The sequence below is a fragment of the Kwoniella pini genome, chromosome 10, assembly GCF_000512605.2.
Source record: "Kwoniella pini CBS 10737 chromosome 10, complete sequence".
NCBI lineage: Eukaryota > Fungi > Basidiomycota > Tremellomycetes > Tremellales > Cryptococcaceae > Kwoniella > Kwoniella pini.
In genome coordinates, this window is record NC_091725.1 from 302,814 (window position 1) to 322,485 (window position 19,672).

Below are 19,672 nucleotides of genomic sequence, written 5' to 3' on the forward strand. Positions count from 1 at the left end.
GAAAAAGTGGAAAATATAGAATACTATGCACCTCATATGTCTTTATTCAGAATACTCCATTTTTGTGCATGACTGGTGTTATACTATTAAAAAGGTAATACACCACCTGCACCTCTTAATGCCATTTGACCACCAAACCTTAAAGTAGTAATACCTCCAGGGAAATAAGCTGCCAAGTAAGATAATAAAGCTACTACTTGAACTATAGCAGCTACTAGTGTACCTAATGTTGATCTTATACCTATAGCGAAGAAAAGAGTTAAACCAAGTGAACCGAAATATGCTAATGAAAATGGTAATCTTTCAGGTGATAAAATGTGTTTTAGGTCTACAGGTAGAAGTGAACAATGAGATTATTAGTTTGATTATATCTTGCTGGACATATCATATATCATATATACATATATATATATGTAAGAGACTTACGATTCCATGGACCATGTAAAATTGCAAAACCTAACATGAATAATAAACTTCCTAGAGTAAATGCTAAAGCGAATTTACGTGGTTTTATAGCGACTATTGAATCATTTTAATAATTTTAGCTCGACCATCAGGGTATCTAATGAGAAATATGATAAGAGACGACTAACGTATAGGTAGGAACAAGAAAGCTACACCGAAACATGCTATTCCACCTGCACAACAAGCTAAGAAACCGAGAAATCTAGATAAAGGATATTTTGTTAAGTACTGGCTAAAAGAGTAAATTCTACACTATGTAGTGAGTACTTACCGTTCCCATCTCTGAATTATGTCAATGATAAGGCATGTCAGATTTTATCTTAGAGATGAGTACTAGAATTGATGGTGATTGTACTAACCGATAAAGCGAAATAAGCTTCTTCTTCTTGACTCCTTCCTTCATTTCTTAGAGGTATGTAACCATTCATACTATTCCATACTCTTCCAAATGGTCCAGAAGTTTCAGCTGAAGAACGTTGAGAATCATCTTGTACACTATTTGCCCATCTAAATCCTGATAATTGTGATCTGAAGGATTGTTGGGTATTTGCTGACATCTTGTTGTACGACAGATTATCTGCTTCGTAGCTGATTAATATGAGAGGGGAATTGAGCGCGTTAATGAAGTCCGCTTGCAGAATGCAATACTTATTATGTCGTCTTATGATTTACCTTGTTAGTATTAAATTGAATCTGTCAATGACCTGCATCAACGCTTTCAAATGACTACGCTTGACCAGCCTAAAGATGGTGATGATGATACACAATGCTCTGTTTGTGGGGAAAGTATTGACCACTCGTAATGATATTACAGACCAGATTGTAATGAGATTTGATTCCGCTAATATGGATTAGGAAATGGGATCAAGTGAATGAATAATTGCCGATGGATGATTCGACGATCATGACGTTTGGTTTAATAATTTACCACTTTACCACTTTTCAACTTTCTGGGACGATTACTTCCTATCAATTCAATTCGTCGACAATTAATCATATTCGTTGGATATTTGCAGTCACTTCTATCAGCTCAAATTAATCTCTTCTTGAAATCGGGTTGACTTACTTCGAAGTTTCTTACACCGCCAAAATGATTTTTCAAAGACCAATGACAGCTTTATCCCGTCCGTCAAATCTCATCGCTTCTTCGTCTAGATCAAACTTCAAAAGGTCATTAGCAACGATCAGAGATGTACCATCACTCAAATCAAAAGCGTAAGTCGAAACTCCTTATGCGAAATCAGTCTCCTCACTTACCAAAAGATTGATACGCTTTTTATAGTCCAACTGGTTAGTCCGATCGTAACGATATTATTTCCAGATTGCCACCTGACTCTGTAATGATTTATAGCTGTTGTCATGATGAATATGGGTGGACCTTCTACTGTGAGTGTGATACCTTATCCCTGACCTCAAAAATTCAATTCTTGCGTGGCCAAATATCATTTGAGCATTATATCGTTACTACAATCGACTGTGTCTATATTTTATTCGATTGACACAAACTGATCACATTTATAGATTCCGGAAGTTCACGATTTCTTATCCCGTTTATTTCACGACCACGATTTGATTCCTCTCCCATTTCAATCTATTCTAGCTCCTGTGATAGCAAGACGACGTACACCGCAAATCGAAAAACAATATACGGATATAGGTGGTGGATCACCAATTTTGAAATGGACAAAATTACAAGGTGAAGAGATGTGTAAACTGTTAGACGAATTAAATCCCGAAACTGCACCACATAAACCATATGTCGCTTTCAGATATGCTAAACCCTTAACGGAAGATTGTTTGGAAGCAATGAAAGCGGATGGAGTCACAAGGGCTATCGCTTTCACTCAATATCCTCAATACAGTTGTTCAACTACTGGTAGTAGTCTCAATGAGCTTTACAGGTTAGCTAAGAAGGATGGATATGGTGATAACGGAAGTATACAGTGGAGTGTGCTTGACAGATGGCCTACAAATGAAGGTTTGGTAGAAGTAAGTCGATTTTTCCCTCAGTTCTTGTAGTACCCTCTAAGGACGAGAACGACACAACCAAAAATACATGTCGCTGACTTCCTTGACTCAGGCATTCGCACACAACGTTAAGACTGCTTTGCAGCAATATCCAGAGGAAAGGCGGAAAGACGTGGTCGTTCTGTTCTCGGCGCACTCATTACCTCTCGAGATCGTCAAGTAAGTGACTATGTACCATTCTTGATCTTTGTTTCAGTCTTTTTGCAATCACTTATGGCTTGTACGATCTTTAGCCGAGGTGACCCGTATACCGCCGAGGTAGCTGCTACAGTGCACGCAGTGATGACGAAACTGAATTTCTCCAACCCGTAAGTCGGCTCTGCCTACCTCAGATAATTTATATCGATACTGACGAATCATCTCTTAACGCAATGTCCGTAGATACCGTCTTACATGGCAATCTAAAGTAGGACCTAAAGCATGGCAAGGACCTCAAACAGCATCCGCTATAGAAGGATTCGCTAAGATTGGAAAGAAGGATGTATGTTTAGTACCAATCGCTTTCACAAGTGATCACATCGAAACACTGTACGAGCTCGATATCGAAGTGCAGGAAGAAGCTGAAAAGGTAGGTCCATGGAAGAATGACGAAGAATCCACCAAATTGACAAAGTAGAATAAGAGAAAGCTAATATTATGTATTAAACTTAGCTTGGCATTCACCTTACACGAGCATCATCATTGAATGATTCTCCAATTTTCATCCGAGCGATTGCAGATCTAGTCTCGAATCACTTGAAAGACTTCGAAGCAGGGAAAATCGGTCCAACGGGTCAACAACTGTCATTACGTTGTCCAGGTTGTACAAATCCAAAGTGCGGTAAAACCAAAGAATGGTTAGCCACAGGTGGTACTGGTAACCAGGTAGCCGCCTAGGCGGTGATAAAGAAGAGCAGAAAACGCACTTTTCGGACGGCTTTTCTGCCTTAGCAACAAAATTTTGACTGAATTCTTACTGGCATACAACATTCATACAAATGCATATCGTTAACATTTCATCGTTACTACAATAACAGGTTTTCACGCTTGTTATCATTATTCTTATTATTATGATCTTCATCCTGATCTTCCAACTTATGTAGCTCATTCTCCACTGATTTTTTTAAAGTTAACCATTCTGACCTACTCACTGAACGCAATGCTTTTGTATAGAATGCTAATTTCTTGGTCACTGCCGCGCCAGCTTTGGGTATTTTGTAAAGATTATACAAATCACCAAGTACGTTGAATAATTTAGGATGAGATGGAGTCGTTATTGGGGGGTGTAAGAGGATAGGTAAGATAGTGAGGAGATGTTGAAGAGCTTTAGTGTTAGGTTGATTTGACTAAGGTTTTAGTTGCTTTGATTAGTATAATTTTTATGATCCTATATTATTCTGCTTGAAACATGAAGCGTGAATCTAAATGAACGTACCGAATGTTCTTGATTTATTTTATCCCATATACTTCCCCATGCAGAGCTCAAATTCTCATATCTCACTGTGGACTTTTGGTCAATTAAAAATGGTATTAATTGTCCAATGTATTCTTTAATTTCTTGGACAGTCACATCCGCATCTTGAATATATTCCGGTGATAATGAGGGCAATCGAAATGAAAGCAAAGTATGTAGATAAGCGATACTACGAATTAAATTATCAGTTAATTCGAGATCCAGATATCAAAGGGAATTAAAGATGAATTTACTGACCAGATAGCAATTGCATTATATACTAATTTATTTCCAACACCTTCGGGAGGTGAAATATCATGCAATGTACCATCTGGTATAGTATCTGGTATTGAAGCAACATTCACATTGGATAATTCATCCTGTTCTTCTTCATCTTCAAGTTGATCTTCCCACCAAGGTAAAACTTTCGGTACATCTCCTTGATTTTCATCAGATTGCGTAGCCTGTTCAAGTAATATTTTTGCTTCTGCCGATTCTGGATCTTTTAAAGCAGATAAAAAAGCATCTCTATGTTGTTGTGGAAGTAAATGAAAAAGTTGATTCGAATCGATTTCATCTACATTACAATCAAGATCATTTTAAAGTTAGCTAATTAATTAATTAATTAATTAATTAATTCTTTATGACTAAGATGGTTTGAGAATGATTTGGACTGACCCAAATCAATTCCTTGTAATTTTTCTAATAATTCATCTTGATCTTCTTCTTCTTTTTCTAATTCTTCTAATTGTTTTAAAAAATCTTCTGAATTTTCACCTTCAGCTTGTGCTTCTTCGAATCTTTTTAACAAATCAATCATATTTTTCTTTTCATCCATTCCTACTTTTGGATCTGTCGCTATCGAAGAAAGAACAGTAGATTTATAAAAAGGTTCAGAACACTGTGTATGAGCCTAAGATGATTTCATACAAACCCAGTAAGCATCGGTATAATTTTGTTGCGAATCAACCACTGAAATGCAAGATCAAGAAGAGGAGAGAAACAACTCACTTCATCCCTAAAACAATCTAAAGAGCAATATAGAATATTACATCTTGGACATGTATACCTACTTTCATTCTTTCGACATCTATAGCATGAAGTAGTCCTTGATAAGCTTGTCCGTTGTTTATAACACCCTAAAAAGCTCACCTACATGCCGCATATTTTAGATTCGGTATTAGTCGATTTATTAGGTTTTGGTACGGAGAATGGTAAGCGGATTTGAAGTGGTTTAGGCTGTTTTATTGACATAGCGAAGCGAAAATGAACAGCTTTAACCGTCGGATATAGTGCATGGATATCGAGCTGATTGGGGGGGGGAAAGAATTTGAACCGACGATCCCAGAGATGCAATAATGAATGATGATTTGCAATCTGATAGATGTAGAAGTTAACGAAAAGTTACGTTTAATCTATGATAAATGTATCGAAGCATTTCGTTCCTGAATTTCCAATTCACCTATGCTTTTAGATAATTCAACAATTTTGGCTGTAAACTTCATCTTTATCAATTATCCAAATTTCTTGCATATAAAAGAGTGACCTGCGTCCTCACAATCACATGAGCAGGGTGAAAATGTCTCCTCCTCCATCTATCTTATACGCGACAATTTCCGCTCCGCTGCCTTCTAAACCTTACATCCTATCTATAAACCCATCTCCCACAAATCCACATTTGATACTTCGTCATCCAGGTTCGGATCTAACAATAGTCGACAATCAAACTTTACAGCCAATCGATCAACTTACAGGCGGACATCAAGGAAATGTCACAGCTGTAGCTACTGATCAAGATGCTTTATGGTCGAGTGCGAAAGATGGAAGTATCATAAGATGGGATGAAAGAAGTAAAAGAGCAGGAACGGTAATTAGGGGTGAGCAAATGACAAATTTATATATTTACGAAATATCTGATTTCGTTGTTTTCCACTTTTTAGCTAATATTAGAAAACCAATTCCTGTAACTGCTTTAACAATTTCTGAAAGGGATCATTTAGTTATTGGAGGAACAGAACTTTTATCTTCTGAATCACATATAATTTATTGGGATAATAGAAATTCAAATAAACCAATTTATTTACATTCTTCAACTCATTCAGATGATATAACACATTTATCAATATTACCAAATACTTCTTCATTTTTAAATTCAAAAACTTCTTCATCAACATCATCATCAGGATTGAATTTTACTGAAAAATTATTATTATCTTCTTCAACAGATGGTTTAATTGCATTATCAAATCCAAAAGAATCAGATGAAGATGAATCAATTATAACTGCTGAAAATTGGAATCAATCAATTGCAGATTCAAAATTTTATTTACATAAAGGTAAAATGAAAATTTCTTCTAAATCTGATATGGATTTAATTTCTACTTGGGATATTGGATTAAGTAATCAAGGTGAAATAGAAGTGAGTTAACCGTTTTCTTTCTTTTTTTCCCTATCAAGATCCATTGTTAGCCTTTTTACTGATTAATCTTTGATTCGTTTCAAGCTTCAAAATCAAATTGAATATCCTTCTTCATCATTTAGATTCAAATCCTTTAAACCACCAAAACAAGGTCCAACTATAACTCAAACAGCATCAGAAGAAATGGAATCTAAAACTCAATTAAAATCAGATTATTTGATTGACGTTGTACCTTCTTTAGGTATTAGTAAAAATGGAGGATCAATGACAGCAGTTGGTACAAATGAGTTAGTATTCTCAATCATTTCCTTATTCAATCCAAATTTGCTAAAAAAATTCTGGTAATGTAGTGGTGATTTGATTCTTCAACATCATACAAATTCAACAAATTATCAACCTTCTTCATTTTTTTTATCTGGACCTTCAAAATCAAGAGGACATAAAGATGTAATTAGATCAATTTATCATGATTTAAATAATGAAGCAATTTATACAGGTTCAGAAGATGGTATAATATCAGGATGGAGTTTAAATTCTTTATCTGATAAATTAATTATAGGAGATGATGAATTTGATCTTTCAGGTGATGAAGATGAGAATATGGATGATGATCAAAGTGATGAAGAAAGTGAAATTTTAACGGAAGAAGAAGAAAGCGATAAAAGTGATAATGATATGAATGAATATGATAAAGAAGGTCCAAGATATGGTCCTATACTTGGTGCAGGTGCTGGACGCTCCCAAGATCAAAGAAAAGAAAAGAGGAAAGAAAATAGATTTGGTCCTTATTGATCATGTCAATTTATGTTATAATGCATTGTATAAACTTGGTTTCTATATATTATGCTGAGTGTGTATTTGGTGACAACATGAGTATTCGGTCCGTAATATGATGTTGAGGAAAGGTCAAACGGTGTAGGAATTCGGGCGAGCTGCCTAGCAAGTATCGACAAGACTATTTTTCGGCATGGTAAAATTTGGTATACCACTCATGACCGTCTATTAGTCAATATCAGTAAACCAATGTCATCAGTCATCTAAGTCAAGAGCAGAACAAGGTAGTGCTTGATTCGACACTTACGATATTTGGGTCATTATAAGCCTCGGGATACCTGATAAAACCAGGTGATTCAAATCATTAGCCAGGAGTTGAATATGCTTAAGTTCCATCGGATGACTCACAAAGAAATGTACTTGGCAGTCGGCATATTTTCAGGATCACATCCTATATTTCTAGCATTCGGATCCTCTATAAAACGCCAATGGAAGATTTGATCAATGACATGCACTAGTAAAACAAATGGGAGACTTACGATACACCCTGATGTAATCGACTTGCATCCTACGGCCGACGATATGATCAGCTTTTAACGCACTGTTACCTTCTTACATATCTTCCACATACTTTACAGGCCAAAGCTTTTCCAACCCGTCGAAACTACAATTATTCGCAAGCATCAGCAAATCCCTCACTCGTATTGTACGAACGATTCCTTCAGAGCGTGAGACTAAACTGTATGTATACTCACTCTACTGCACCAAAATTCTCAGAAATACCAAGATTCATAATCAAATACATTGGTTCTTCCGAAACCAATCTTTGGCCAACCTTCGCATCGGCGTTTGGACCCATAGCTGCACCTCGTACAGTCCATGCTTTCTTGGCGTTACTCACCCAGGTTATATAACCATCCCTACGAACCCCGAAACGGTAAGTTTGAACTCGTTCCATCCTGATGTTTGAGAAATACTCACGCTCCAGGTGAATATTCGAATCCGTAAGCTGAGAAACAACCTGTGTTTTGGGTACTGAGGCATGCCCGTATATGGTCAATCCTTGCGCATTACCATTGTAGAATGAGAAGGGCTGGACTCACTAGCAATTCTACATGAGTGTCAAAGCATCAGTATTCCATACACAGACGAAACGATGCAATGATCTCAACTCACTTGATCTGTCACCGATAATCCGGAAGTAGCTTGCTGATATACACTTCCCATATAGGTGTTGATTTTGGTAACATCGCTATCATATATCTCATAGTACTGGCTGGACGTGTTTAGGAACTGGATGTTCGGATTTTGAATCAGCTCTCTGGATTGAGAGACAAGCTTTCATCACGACGTACATAATAATGAGGGTTGTATGGTGCCCATTGCCCAGATTGGGAGACTTCACCTTCCAGTAGAGTGGAATCAACCTGAGTCGATTCGGTCGATTAGCAAACATGTCCCCAGATCACTTTCTTCAAGTGTAAGATATGTTATAGGGGCAGGTCACAGTAAGGTCACATACAGTAGCTTCAAACATGTCTATCTCCGGTGCACTCCTACCCCTGAAAGTTCCATTTGCTAATTTCGGCCCCGGGTGAGTTGTATCATCTGAACATGTACATCTGGATAACCGTTGTCCAGGCAGATATGAGAGGGAATTGTCGTAATTTGGATCTCCATCAGTAGTGGTCAATGTAGGTTCGCCTATGGATATACCGGATTTATTCAGTCTTCAAGTAATCTATGTTCGGAATCTATAAGACTCACCATTTAAAGTTTGATTAGGTAAAGTTCCAACATCGCATGAATCATAACTATAAGGCCACATTCCATCTAAACTTCCACCATAACCTGCTCTACCCAAATTGCCCATCGACCAAATAGCTGGCCATAGTCCATAAACATTACTAGTTCCTGGGAGAGACACGGAAGCTTCGACATATCCACCGGTAAAGCAGAGTCGATTCCATGTTGATATCACTGAAAATCATGGAAAGTATAGTCAGACATCGTTGTCGAAAAAGATCGGCTGGAGAGAATCGAGACATATGGTGTTTCTCGGGATCACTTACTCGCTCCAGTATAATTCATCCCATTAGTAGCAACTTTATCAAGAGTGATTTCCAAACTTCCATTCTTGGTAGTAACCATCCTAGGATCGTACCATTCCAAGTTATTCGTCTGCCAATAGTGTAGATCAACAGCTTCCCAATATGGATCATCACCTGAAATCGTATAGGTATTAGCTTACCACCATTCTTGACTGGGGATCGAATTTCCGCCATCTAAAGAATGACATCTTACCATCGAAGAAAGTTCGGCCTTCGCGATTGAATTCATCAGAAAATATCAACTCCCATTCATCCCCTGTTTCTAAGCTTTGCCAGGTATATGCTGATTGAGGTGTATCCTTATCTATCAGTTGGAATGCTCCTATATCCGGTATTTGGCCAGTCGCGCTAAACATGGGAGTATATACCATCAATGGAACCATTCGTTGTGCTGAAAAGATAATGATGTCTTCATGACTCACTTAATACCACCTAGATTGTATGCTCCGTGAGATTGGATCTTTGTACTTAGATAATTGTCTAATATTGGATATCCAGCACTGAAATAGGTAGAATTCTTAGCTTCACATTCTGGTCTAAAATAGAACACAGCTTCAAAACAACTTACAAGAGAATGACCAATACTAGAAGCATTGCAGCCAAACAGCCCAAGTTAGCAGCACCACGCCATGTGAAGATAGCAGCTCGAAAATGACTCTGTGTGAGTGAAACAGGTCAGCTTAAATCCTGAACCACTTTATAACAGGCACCAGAGACTCAGCTGTTGATTGCCTTTGCGCACTCACCTTGTTCGCGGGTCTATAATCTGGATCGTGAAAATCGTCATCCGGTTCGGGACCCAAATTTGACCAAGTCGCTGGATCTGCTGGCAAAGAGAACTATTTCAGCAACATCAGTAAGCGACCAGGGAACCAGCAATCGGTACCGTGTATCACATTCAAAGCTACAATAGCTATGTCTCATCTTTCATAATCCGAATTAGAAAGGGTAAGATAAAACCGAAACTCACCATATCCGCCAAATGTTTCTTTCCTCCTTTACTAGATATACTAAAATTACTATATCCATATCCTCTACTATCACTATTTATCCCATGTTCCAAGTATTTCAATTGATCATGTTGTCTAAAATGAGCAGCTGAAGAACTTTCTCCACTACCTAAAGAATTTAATGAAACTCTAGAATCACCATATAAACTAGGTAAAGGATTCGTATTTCCCACAATCCCAGAATGATTATCATCATAAGGTTTATAAGATATTGAAGATAATGAATAATCTAAATTAGGTGGATATGAATTTGTCGGTGATGGTCCTTGATTATGTGAAGAGGAAGAAGAACTTCCTATTACTGAACCGGAAGATGTAGAATATTGAGGTATATAATAAGATTGTTTATTTGCATGTCCAGTTGAAAGGAAATTTGAAGTTTCTTCATTTACACCTGCACCAGTTGAAGAAACTTCTGAAGAATTAGAATGAAGACTTTCTTGAGAATTTGATGTTTTTAATCCTAAATCATTTTTCTTATAAGCTAAATATTGATCTTCATAATTATTTTTAGAAGGATATCCTCTAGAATCATAACGAGGTATAGGTAATCCATCAATTTGAATTTCTTTCTTTAAATTTTCCTTAGGTGAAGGTGTATTATTATCTTTTAATTCTATCCAACCTCCTTTAGATTTACCTTTTTTTAAACTATTTATAGGAGAAGGATAATTATCATTTTCATTTTGAAAAGATTCAATATTTGATTGAGTTATAGTATTTGAATATCTAGGTGAAGCTATTCTTGATCTTAATATTGAAGGTGAATCTACTCCTACTCCTAAACCTCCTTCTAATCTATTTAAAGCAGGAGAATCTTGAATTCCTGTAGCAGAAATGACTCTTGATCTACCTTCATTAATCGTTCGTTGAGTTGGTGTAGCATTTCCATTTCGTTGATTTTGCTGATCACTGTTTGATGAAGATGATGAAGCCGAAGGTTGAGTACGTCGCCATGGATAAGAAGGCGCCATAATGGCTCTTCAAGTTATAAACGTGAATGATGGTTGTTTTCAAGTGTCGAAATTATGCGTTGCAGTTGTCCGTATAGAAATAAAGTCTCACGACGAAGAAAGATCAATTTATTGGACGCGTCTTTTGACTTTTGAATTCCGAGACAAATGACGATGGTTTGTTATGATTTTGAATTTATAATTCACCGCTTCTATCCACTCATCATTCGAATAATGGGTCAATTCTATCAGAGATCACCAAGACAACCGGGAATCAATACGTGGAGAAATGTAAATTCACCCTTCAGGTGATCATACGAAACATGAACCTGTCAAACCCATAAATAACTGTAGATCTCTATTCTAAATTACCACGAGGCACCAAACGTAAACATTCCACAGGATCCGACTATTTATACCGCACTCCAATTCGTTAAGTGATAGTAGGCAAAAGTGGGGATACAATTGTATTTCTCGTGGGTCATAGTGTTTTCATTGCTGAATATGTCATGTCTGCTGTACATTGACAAGCACGGTATACAGTCGTATTTCCGTCAGTTTATCTGATCTTATCTATTTCCGAAAAGTCTGTGCGCGTGTATACGATACCCACAGTCGTATGCCGACAGGATATATTACTTCTCACATTAATGTTTGGTGCAGACATAAGATTTGAACTGCATACTGTGCTTATGGTCTCAGAATCGCGAGTCTCTCTGAATTTGCAGTTTATCTTTTCCCTTTCGGCACATACAGGACATGATTGCTCAAAGACGTCTACGAAGAAAGAAAAGCAGTCCCGTAATGAAATAAGCTCAATGCTGCCACATGCCGAACGCGTGTGTTTTTAGATTCCATTGGCGATCGATGCCACAAATTGAAAACACCGACGGGGATTTCTACGTTTTTCATCCCAAATTTGACTTTTCGGTCCTCAGCGAATTTGTGCCGTTGAGCAAGTGGGAAGCTGCAGCAAAGGTCAAAAATCATCTATTGACGTTTATTCAAGTTGATTCTCTTCCCCATCCACGCCAAAGGTAAGCATTTATACCCTACGACCCGTTATTTCCATTTCGTGAAACTGACCATCGCTCTTTAACACATAGTCAGCGGCCTTTTCAAGCAAAAAAACCACCAAAAACACCTTTAATCTCTTTTTCTTCTTCGGACTAGAAATAGGAAATTAATTAGTTAAAATGATCATCACCAAGCAAAACAGACGAGTTGTAAGTTATTCCTTTTCCATTCAAGGTGTACAAAAATGATCAAGAAGGATCGGAATTAATCTGGATTTTTTTTTTGTCTATAATAGATTTACGAAACCCTTTTCAAAGAAGGTGTTTTAGTTGCTCCTAAAGATTTTAACAAACCTGCTCATCCTGATATTCCATCAGTTAGAAATCTTGAAGTTATTAAAGCAATGCAATCTTTAACTTCAAAAGGTTACGTTAAAACTCAATTCTCTTGGCAATGGTATTATTATACTTTAACTGAAGAAGGTCTTGCTTACTTGAGAGAATTCTTAAACCTTCCTTCTGAAATCGTTCCTCAAACTCACATGAAACCTGCTAGACCTCAAGGTAGACCTTCAGGTTACGGTGGAGGTGATAGAAGAGAAGGTGGTGCTTACAGAGCTCCAAGAGGTGATAGAGAATACAGAAGAAGAGATGATGGTGCCGAAAAAGAAGGTGCTTCCGGTGATTACAGACCTGTAAGTGAAGTCTTTAAAAAAAAAAAGAATAACCTGGAATTCAATCTGACTTTTGACTTAAATTTAAATTTTATAGCGATTCGGCGGTGTCGGTCGAGGTGCTGGTGCTCCTCCCTCTTAAATGGCTTTTATCAATAATTCCCCTTCATAATTTAATTTAGATTCGCCTAAATTGATATTATAAATGGAGAACGGTATTAGTCATAGTTGGGTATAGGATTCTCGGTTCTCACACAATTGGTGGTGATGGTGTCAAAAGCATAGGAAACAAGGATTGTATAATTGAAGGAGATCACTCAGGTCGTTTGATATCATTATGCATCCTCCTATTGCGCTTGAAACTTGTGGGGCCGTTAAAAAGTCAGGAAGACAATGCGATGAACGTTGTTGTTTAATGAATTCTGATGGTCAATCTGTCGATCTCGTTAAGACATTGTTGAGCTGCGCATGTAAATGGAGAGCTGTTTGCGCTAATGTATGTTGACTTACCTGTCCGTCAGCTATCTAGTAGACACTTTGCTACCTCTAGGAAAAAAGGCGATGATATCAATCAACAGCACAAGAATGAAAACACAGCAAGAAATATACATGCGCGTTCGCGGTTCAAATTATGTACAAACTACATTACATTAAGTCAGATCCAGAAACAGACTTTATTTCTTCCAACTCTCCATCAATCCTCTTTCAACCACAATTCATTAATTTCGAAATTCCAAGACCTATCCATCTTCTTCAGACTTCCTTACCAATCTTCATTTGAATTTTATTTTTTAAACTTATTGAGCTTTCTTTTTAAGATCATTACCCAAAGTACCTCTTTTATTTCTATCATTATAAATAACTAATCCAACAAGGATTAAACCAATAATTACAATATTAGCTATAATATTAAAAAAATCAATAATTAGTTTTTCAAATTAATAACGATTATTATGATTTTTAAAAAATGTTTTTTTTGAACAAATCAAATCATCAATTTGAGTTATTTGTTATTAAATTAAAATTGAAAAAAAAAAAAACTTACAAATAAGGAAATGTACTGAAGCACCTATAAATTCAGCAACATTTTCAAGTAAATTCCAAATTAAAGAAACTGTTCCATGAATTAAAGAATAAATTATATTTAAAAAAGTTTGAATAACAGCTAATAAACTTTCAAATAAACCCTAAAAAATAAAGCAAATTTTTTATTTATTAATTGGTTTCATTATATTTGCAAGGAGAATAAATAAATTAAAAAAGTGATTTTACAAAATAATCATATATTAATAATGAAATTTTATATACTCACTTGAATGGTATGAAATAAACCTTGAATAATATTTGACATTCTATTTATGAAAATTTAATTCTAATATTTGTTCGGGTTAAAATAAAATATGATGAATTAGAGAAAAGATGATATTACATTAAGAGGAGAAGAGATAAGTGGCAATTTTAAATCCTTTTATTTTTATATACCATATACACTGAGTACTCTCTTTCGTTTGAATTATCAAAACATTAACATGACCTAAACCAAACAATAAAGTACACAAATGACGTAATGATGTAATTGATCTTGAAATTATCACGTGGTATAATCGTTTTCAACATTAATTTATATGCAGATCACCAATGACGATATAAATGTAATCCCCAATACATATGTAGCGTAATGAGAAGAGATGCTTTGCTTTGTATCAGTATAAAACTTCGTATAGTGATATATTCATGAGATTCATAATAATGTATAATAATGGGTCAATATTAACAATTTATGCTATAAGGTTTTTCAAAGATGTTATCTATATTTCTTTCTTTTACGCAGATGATATTTTCAAATAAAGGTATTCAATTTATACCTCATGTTTAATGTTCGATTTTATTGTCCACATTACTTCATACTGATGTTATAACTTAATATTTCTAATCTTTTGATTTTCTAAGCCCTTCCACCAGCAGCTCTAACTTTATTAGCTTGATCAATTTTATTTTGATTAATTTTGGCAACTGAATAAACAATACCAGCTAAACCTCCAACTCCAATAGCAGTAACATTTCCAAATGAAGCAGGATCACCAAAGAAAAGCATTCCACTTGCAGCTACTGGTAATTTATTAAGTGCACCAACCATTGAATAAGTTGTTGATCCACAAACTCTAACACACCAAGCAGTTGAATAACTAATAAATACTGCAGCTGCACCTGAAAATGCAATTGCTGATAATAATATAATTCGATTTGATGCTGGGAAATTTAATGAAAGTGATTCTGTTCCCCAATCTTCAACAACTAAAGAAAAAATTACTAAAACAGGAATTGAAAGGAAATTATTATAAAACATTGAATCCCAATCTTTGAAACCTGTAACCTTGATTCGTTTTCGCATGAATAAAACCTGAGTTGAAAATTGTAAATCGATTAGCTATCTTGGCTGAAAGAATGATTGTTGAAATGGGGCCAGAAAAATCCGGATCGGCGATACGATGAATATCAACTCACATATGCAGCAGATGCCAAACAATTAGCCGCCATCCAAACGTAACCAGCGTTTAAACCGCCGATGGTCGAAATGGGTCCAGTAGCGATTTCAAGTCCGGTTGTAGGATCAAGTTCAGGTGGAGAGTTGAGGAAGGAGGATATGTCAGACCAAGCAGCGATTACGGATGAACCGACCTGAGGTTGGTATCACGTCAATTCCTTTTGCTTGCAGTTTCCAATAAGAAATTGTTTTCAACATACCATCAAGGCAAATGAACAAAGAGTGAGACCAGTGACTACTCCGCTAAATAAGAATACTTCTCCATATGCAATCAGAATGATAGTAAGATTTTTGAAAATAGTGTATACTGGAATAGACAAGAATTGCTACGCAATCCATGATCATTAATTAGCTTTAGCGCTCACATCGAGTATCAATAAGTCAGCTGAGTGAAAAGAACATACCAGAGACTTTGATCCGGTGTAAATAACAGCAACGAGTAAAGTAGAGATAGGCCACCAAGCTTTAGCATCTTTCATATCGAAATCTCGGACTAAAGAATGATTCATCTCATCAGCTTTCCGTGATGGTCAAGTCAAATCGAGTAATATCAAGCTGTAAATTACTCACAAGTGATCAATCCGAATCTCTTCACCGACCAAACAGCTAAAACACAAACAGCAGATTGAATAGCTAATAAAAGAAAAGTCATAGTAAAGTGACGTCCAGATACAACGTACTAAATCACAAATATTATTAATTCTCCATACTCATAATTCAAAATTTCATCAATCCTAATTTGGAAATGTTACTTACTTTATTGACTACAGTCATCATAATACTTGCTGCGCAATAAGATAGAATAGGTAAAGCTAATAAATAATAGATAAATCATCTTCCTCCAAAAACAAAAAACCAAAAAAACAAAAATAAAAAATAAAACTAACCTTGTTCTTTACCTACAATTGATGATTGATCTTTTCTTTCTTCTCTTCTTTCTCTACCTTCTCTTTCTCTTTCATTTCCAAGATTATTTAAAAGCATTGAATTTGATTCATCTTTATTATTAATTCCAATTCCAATTCCATTTCCATTATATGAACTTGGTGAACCAGGTCTTGAAATATTTGGTGTAGGTACAAAAGGTTTTGACATTATAGTTATTTTTGGTTGAATTTTATGTAAATATATAAGAAATTGAAAGAAGATCTTCTCTATTCATTAATCAAAGAATTCAATAATATCACTTTTTCCCCCCTTTTCAAAATCAGTCTATTTATTTAATGTTGATAATGATTTATTGTGTGAAAGTAAGATTAAATTCTTATAATCATCAGAAAAGTAAAATATGAAAAGTACAGTACAGTAAGTAGTTATAGATGTAGCGGACACGCAAAATACCAAAGCTTAACTTTAGCGCATATTAACTCTTAGGAAGGGGAATCCTAATTTGAATTTATCAGGGTCATAGTAGTACTACTCCAATTGTAAAAAAACACGTGTTATTGGAAGAATTAAGAGCGGTTTTTTATTGTGTAATTGTTAATTGTTGTTCCTGATCAAATCTTTAAGCGTGAATTTTGGATGAAGAAGAAAGAAAGAAAGAAAGAAGAAGGGTACGAGGTAGAAAAGTGATATTATGCAAATCGTATAACATTCCAAAAGTCAATCCACTATCAACTTTCAATTGATATGGTGATTAAAGCTATCAATCACGCATTACATCCGGAAGGATCGTTGGAAACCACTCGACTATTCTGATAATCCTTTGATCTGATCTCGATAGAATTACAGGTCAATCTTTCGAGCAGTAATGCTTGTGACAATATGCATGTTATCACTTCTCTGAATGATTTATTTACAACTCATAAATACTTTGTCAAGGCTAATGAACGAATTACAAACTTCCCATGAATGATCTTGAAACGAATAGAGCCTGGAAAGCCAAATAACGGGAAATATGAAACTACCTACTTGTATGATTACTTGGTTGAGTCGCTCGCTGTGTCTCCGTTGACGACATTAGTAGGTGTTGAGGTTGACGTCGATACCGGTGGTGCAGGTATTGAATTTGCAGTTTGTGATTCTATTCCTGCTGAAGGCGATGTGTTTGTTGCTGGTGATGAGGAATTCGAACCAGGTAAACCAACTTTCGAACTAACGTTCAGAACTCTAGCCAAAGCTAATAATTGATTCTTGGTACATTGGCCCAAGTGTCTGTATAACCCTCAATGCTTAATTAGCCCAACGAAATCATGATTAATGATGATGACATGAAAGTCACTAAACTCACATCGAAAGTACGACAGATTTTCTATCTTCAGAATTTCTTAAAATCGTAGCGGGTGTTTTTGGTGAATTTGGTGGAATTGGAGGTATAATAAGTAAACCTAAAGCTACAAGTTGAGGTAAGATCGATCTAAGTCCATTTAGACATTTAGCTTCTCGTATCGTAATATCAATATGGATAAGAAAACTTACATGCTGACTGTTATTGAGACTGGATTTTGGGTTGATAATCCGCTTACTCCACTAGTAGTATTAGATGTGGATGTAATTGCATTTGGTCTTGTGTTAGAAGGTAAAGAAGTAGCTGAAGAAGCTGGACTCGGTGTATTATTAGTACCATTTGAATAAGATAAATGTGATTGGGATGGCTCTCTAGATCCTCCTCTTCCTCTTCCTCGGGGTCTTCCACGAGGTTTACCTCTATCAGAATATGAAGGAGAAGTTGAAGGTAAGATAGCGGATGTTGAAGTAGGGGTAAAAGCGGCTGGGGTTGAAGTTGAAGTTTGAGAGGTGACTTGGATAGTAAGAGGTGATTGAGGTAACGTAGAAGTAGGCAATATAGGATTTATACTATTTGAAATCGGATTTTGATTTTGATTTTGATTTTGCTGCTGCTGTTGTTGTTGTTGTTGTTGTAATACAATTCGACGCTTTTCATCATCTTCTTTCCTTTTTCGTTCCATTTCAATCCTAATTCTTTCTTCTTCTTGTTTTCTTTTTTCATTTTCTATAATCCTTCTTTTCTCATCTTCTATTCGTCGCTTTTCATTTTCAATAACTTTAATTTTCTCTTGTTCTATTCTTTTCTTTTCATTTTCAATTTTATCTTTTTCATCTTGAATTCGTTTAAATTCATTTTCGATTTTTGTATATTCTGCATTTAAAGGTCTAAGTATATTTTGTAATGATGATACTTCTTCTTTTGTAATTTGATTAGATTGTTGATGAATTGAAATAAGAGATAAGAGATTAGATGGCCACTATTTATTTTAAGATCAGCTTATTTGATTTTCCCTTTAATGTATTTTCGTAAAAATCGTTTGATAATAAAATTACGGTTAAATCAAATAAAAAAAAACGAATTACTTACATCTGCATCCTTTCGCCGTATTTTTTCAAATCTATCTTTTACATTTTGTACTCTATTTAAAAGATTTTCTGCATCTTGTAATTCTTCATAAAATATTGGAAAATTCAAATATCAGTCCATATACTATTAATACTTTCATCAATTAAGAACTTACCAATTTCCTCTTGTTCTTTTAATTCATTTTGACCTTCAAGTTCTTCATCATGTATTTGCCAAATATGATATGGTAATAATTTATCAATTACATCATTATAAGAATTAAATTTTTTTGGAGGTAAGGGATATAAAGTAGAAGTTTGATCAATTAATAAAGCTAAATTTAAACTGTAAATTATTTAAGATAAAAAAAAATAACAATTAACAATTATTTTCAAGAAATGAAAATAATCTCTCTTTCTTTATTTAATATGAAATTTTTTAAAACTTCAACAACTCACTTTAAATATTCATTTTCTAATAAATCTAATTCATTTTGATTATAACCCATTAAATTCCATTTCCTTTTTTTATTATTTAATTCTTTTTCCCATTTTGGTGGAGATGAAGGTCCAGCTTCAGAATTTATTTGACCTGGAAAAGGTTTTTCAATTTCAATTTCATTTTGTTCTTGTTGTTGTTGATGTTGAATTGATATTGAATTCGATATAGATTGAGTTTGTTGAGAAGGAGGAGGAGGAATTAAAAGTTCCTTTTTAATCTTTATGTCATTATCTTCTTCTTCTTTAATTAAAGGTTTGAATTCATTTTGATTGTTATTATTACTTCTATCAGTATTTATATTATTAGAAGATGACATTAGATATATTTGAAATGACAAATGAATAACCCTCCACTTGTTTTTGATAAAACTTGGTTTGGTTTGGTCGATTGATTTCGAGATTAGATTACGAACCTATAATTCAGAATATAATTCCAACCAAACTAAA

General features: G+C 35.1%; 9 protein-coding genes across 9 annotated transcripts; 3 read left to right on the forward strand and 6 right to left on the reverse strand.

Moving 5' to 3' along the window:
- Nucleotides 1-86: 86 nt before the first annotated feature.
- I206_106907 (uncharacterized protein) lies at nt 87-1,022 on the reverse strand (the record flags this gene model as incomplete). The annotated part of the gene is made up of 5 exons (XM_019157268.1): nt 87-328; nt 427-519; nt 594-667; nt 737-747; nt 825-1,022. 5 exons carry the CDS (start codon nt 1,020-1,022, stop codon nt 87-89), a joined length of 618 nt encoding a protein of 205 aa, XP_019009986.1.
- Nucleotides 1,023-1,833: 811 nt separating this feature from the next.
- I206_106908 (ferrochelatase) lies at nt 1,834-3,369 on the forward strand (the record flags this gene model as incomplete). The annotated part of the gene is made up of 6 exons (XM_019157267.1): nt 1,834-1,851; nt 1,987-2,454; nt 2,546-2,652; nt 2,727-2,801; nt 2,875-3,061; nt 3,145-3,369. 6 exons carry the CDS (start codon nt 1,834-1,836, stop codon nt 3,367-3,369), a joined length of 1,080 nt encoding a protein of 359 aa, XP_019009985.1.
- Nucleotides 3,370-3,497: 128 nt separating this feature from the next.
- I206_106909 (uncharacterized protein) lies at nt 3,498-5,179 on the reverse strand (the record flags this gene model as incomplete). Its single annotated transcript, XM_019157266.1, has 6 exons — nt 3,498-3,818; nt 3,908-4,115; nt 4,184-4,502; nt 4,604-4,838; nt 4,937-5,015; nt 5,082-5,179. The coding sequence occupies 6 exons, from the start codon at nt 5,177-5,179 to the stop codon at nt 3,498-3,500; spliced, it is 1,260 nt and encodes a 419-aa protein (XP_019009984.1).
- Nucleotides 5,180-5,504: 325 nt separating this feature from the next.
- I206_106910 (uncharacterized protein) lies at nt 5,505-7,136 on the forward strand (the record flags this gene model as incomplete). The annotated part of the gene is made up of 4 exons (XM_019157265.1): nt 5,505-5,802; nt 5,866-6,344; nt 6,429-6,631; nt 6,695-7,136. 4 exons carry the CDS (start codon nt 5,505-5,507, stop codon nt 7,134-7,136), a joined length of 1,422 nt encoding a protein of 473 aa, XP_019009983.1.
- A 144-nt stretch (nt 7,137-7,280) lies between these two features.
- Nucleotides 7,281-11,213, reverse strand: I206_106911 (uncharacterized protein; the record flags this gene model as incomplete). The annotated part of the gene is made up of 18 exons (XM_019157264.2): nt 7,281-7,343; nt 7,426-7,456; nt 7,527-7,593; nt 7,658-7,686; nt 7,750-7,782; nt 7,874-8,038; nt 8,100-8,153; nt 8,222-8,229; nt 8,295-8,411; nt 8,474-8,545; nt 8,641-8,822; nt 8,886-9,098; nt 9,191-9,343; nt 9,423-9,577; nt 9,652-9,729; nt 9,798-9,886; nt 9,976-10,068; nt 10,200-11,213. The coding sequence occupies 18 exons, from the start codon at nt 11,211-11,213 to the stop codon at nt 7,281-7,283; spliced, it is 2,616 nt and encodes an 871-aa protein (XP_019009982.2).
- A 1,175-nt stretch (nt 11,214-12,388) lies between these two features.
- Nucleotides 12,389-13,024, forward strand: I206_106912 (40S ribosomal protein eS10; the record flags this gene model as incomplete). The annotated part of the gene is made up of 3 exons (XM_019157263.1): nt 12,389-12,418; nt 12,505-12,903; nt 12,980-13,024. 3 exons carry the CDS (start codon nt 12,389-12,391, stop codon nt 13,022-13,024), a joined length of 474 nt encoding a protein of 157 aa, XP_019009981.1.
- A 655-nt stretch (nt 13,025-13,679) lies between these two features.
- I206_106913 (uncharacterized protein) lies at nt 13,680-14,233 on the reverse strand (the record flags this gene model as incomplete). The annotated part of the gene is made up of 3 exons (XM_019157262.1): nt 13,680-13,783; nt 13,928-14,069; nt 14,195-14,233. 3 exons carry the CDS (start codon nt 14,231-14,233, stop codon nt 13,680-13,682), a joined length of 285 nt encoding a protein of 94 aa, XP_019009980.1.
- Nucleotides 14,234-14,827: 594 nt separating this feature from the next.
- I206_106914 (GDP-mannose transporter 1) lies at nt 14,828-16,522 on the reverse strand (the record flags this gene model as incomplete). Its single annotated transcript, XM_019157261.1, has 7 exons — nt 14,828-15,283; nt 15,388-15,561; nt 15,628-15,753; nt 15,832-15,920; nt 15,998-16,106; nt 16,184-16,239; nt 16,315-16,522. The coding sequence occupies 7 exons, from the start codon at nt 16,520-16,522 to the stop codon at nt 14,828-14,830; spliced, it is 1,218 nt and encodes a 405-aa protein (XP_019009979.1).
- Nucleotides 16,523-17,349: 827 nt separating this feature from the next.
- Nucleotides 17,350-19,542, reverse strand: I206_106915 (uncharacterized protein; the record flags this gene model as incomplete). The annotated part of the gene is made up of 6 exons (XM_019157260.1): nt 17,350-17,584; nt 17,661-17,786; nt 17,849-18,636; nt 18,747-18,829; nt 18,901-19,070; nt 19,184-19,542. The coding sequence occupies 6 exons, from the start codon at nt 19,540-19,542 to the stop codon at nt 17,350-17,352; spliced, it is 1,761 nt and encodes a 586-aa protein (XP_019009978.1).
- Between the last annotated feature and the right edge of the window lie 130 nt (nt 19,543-19,672).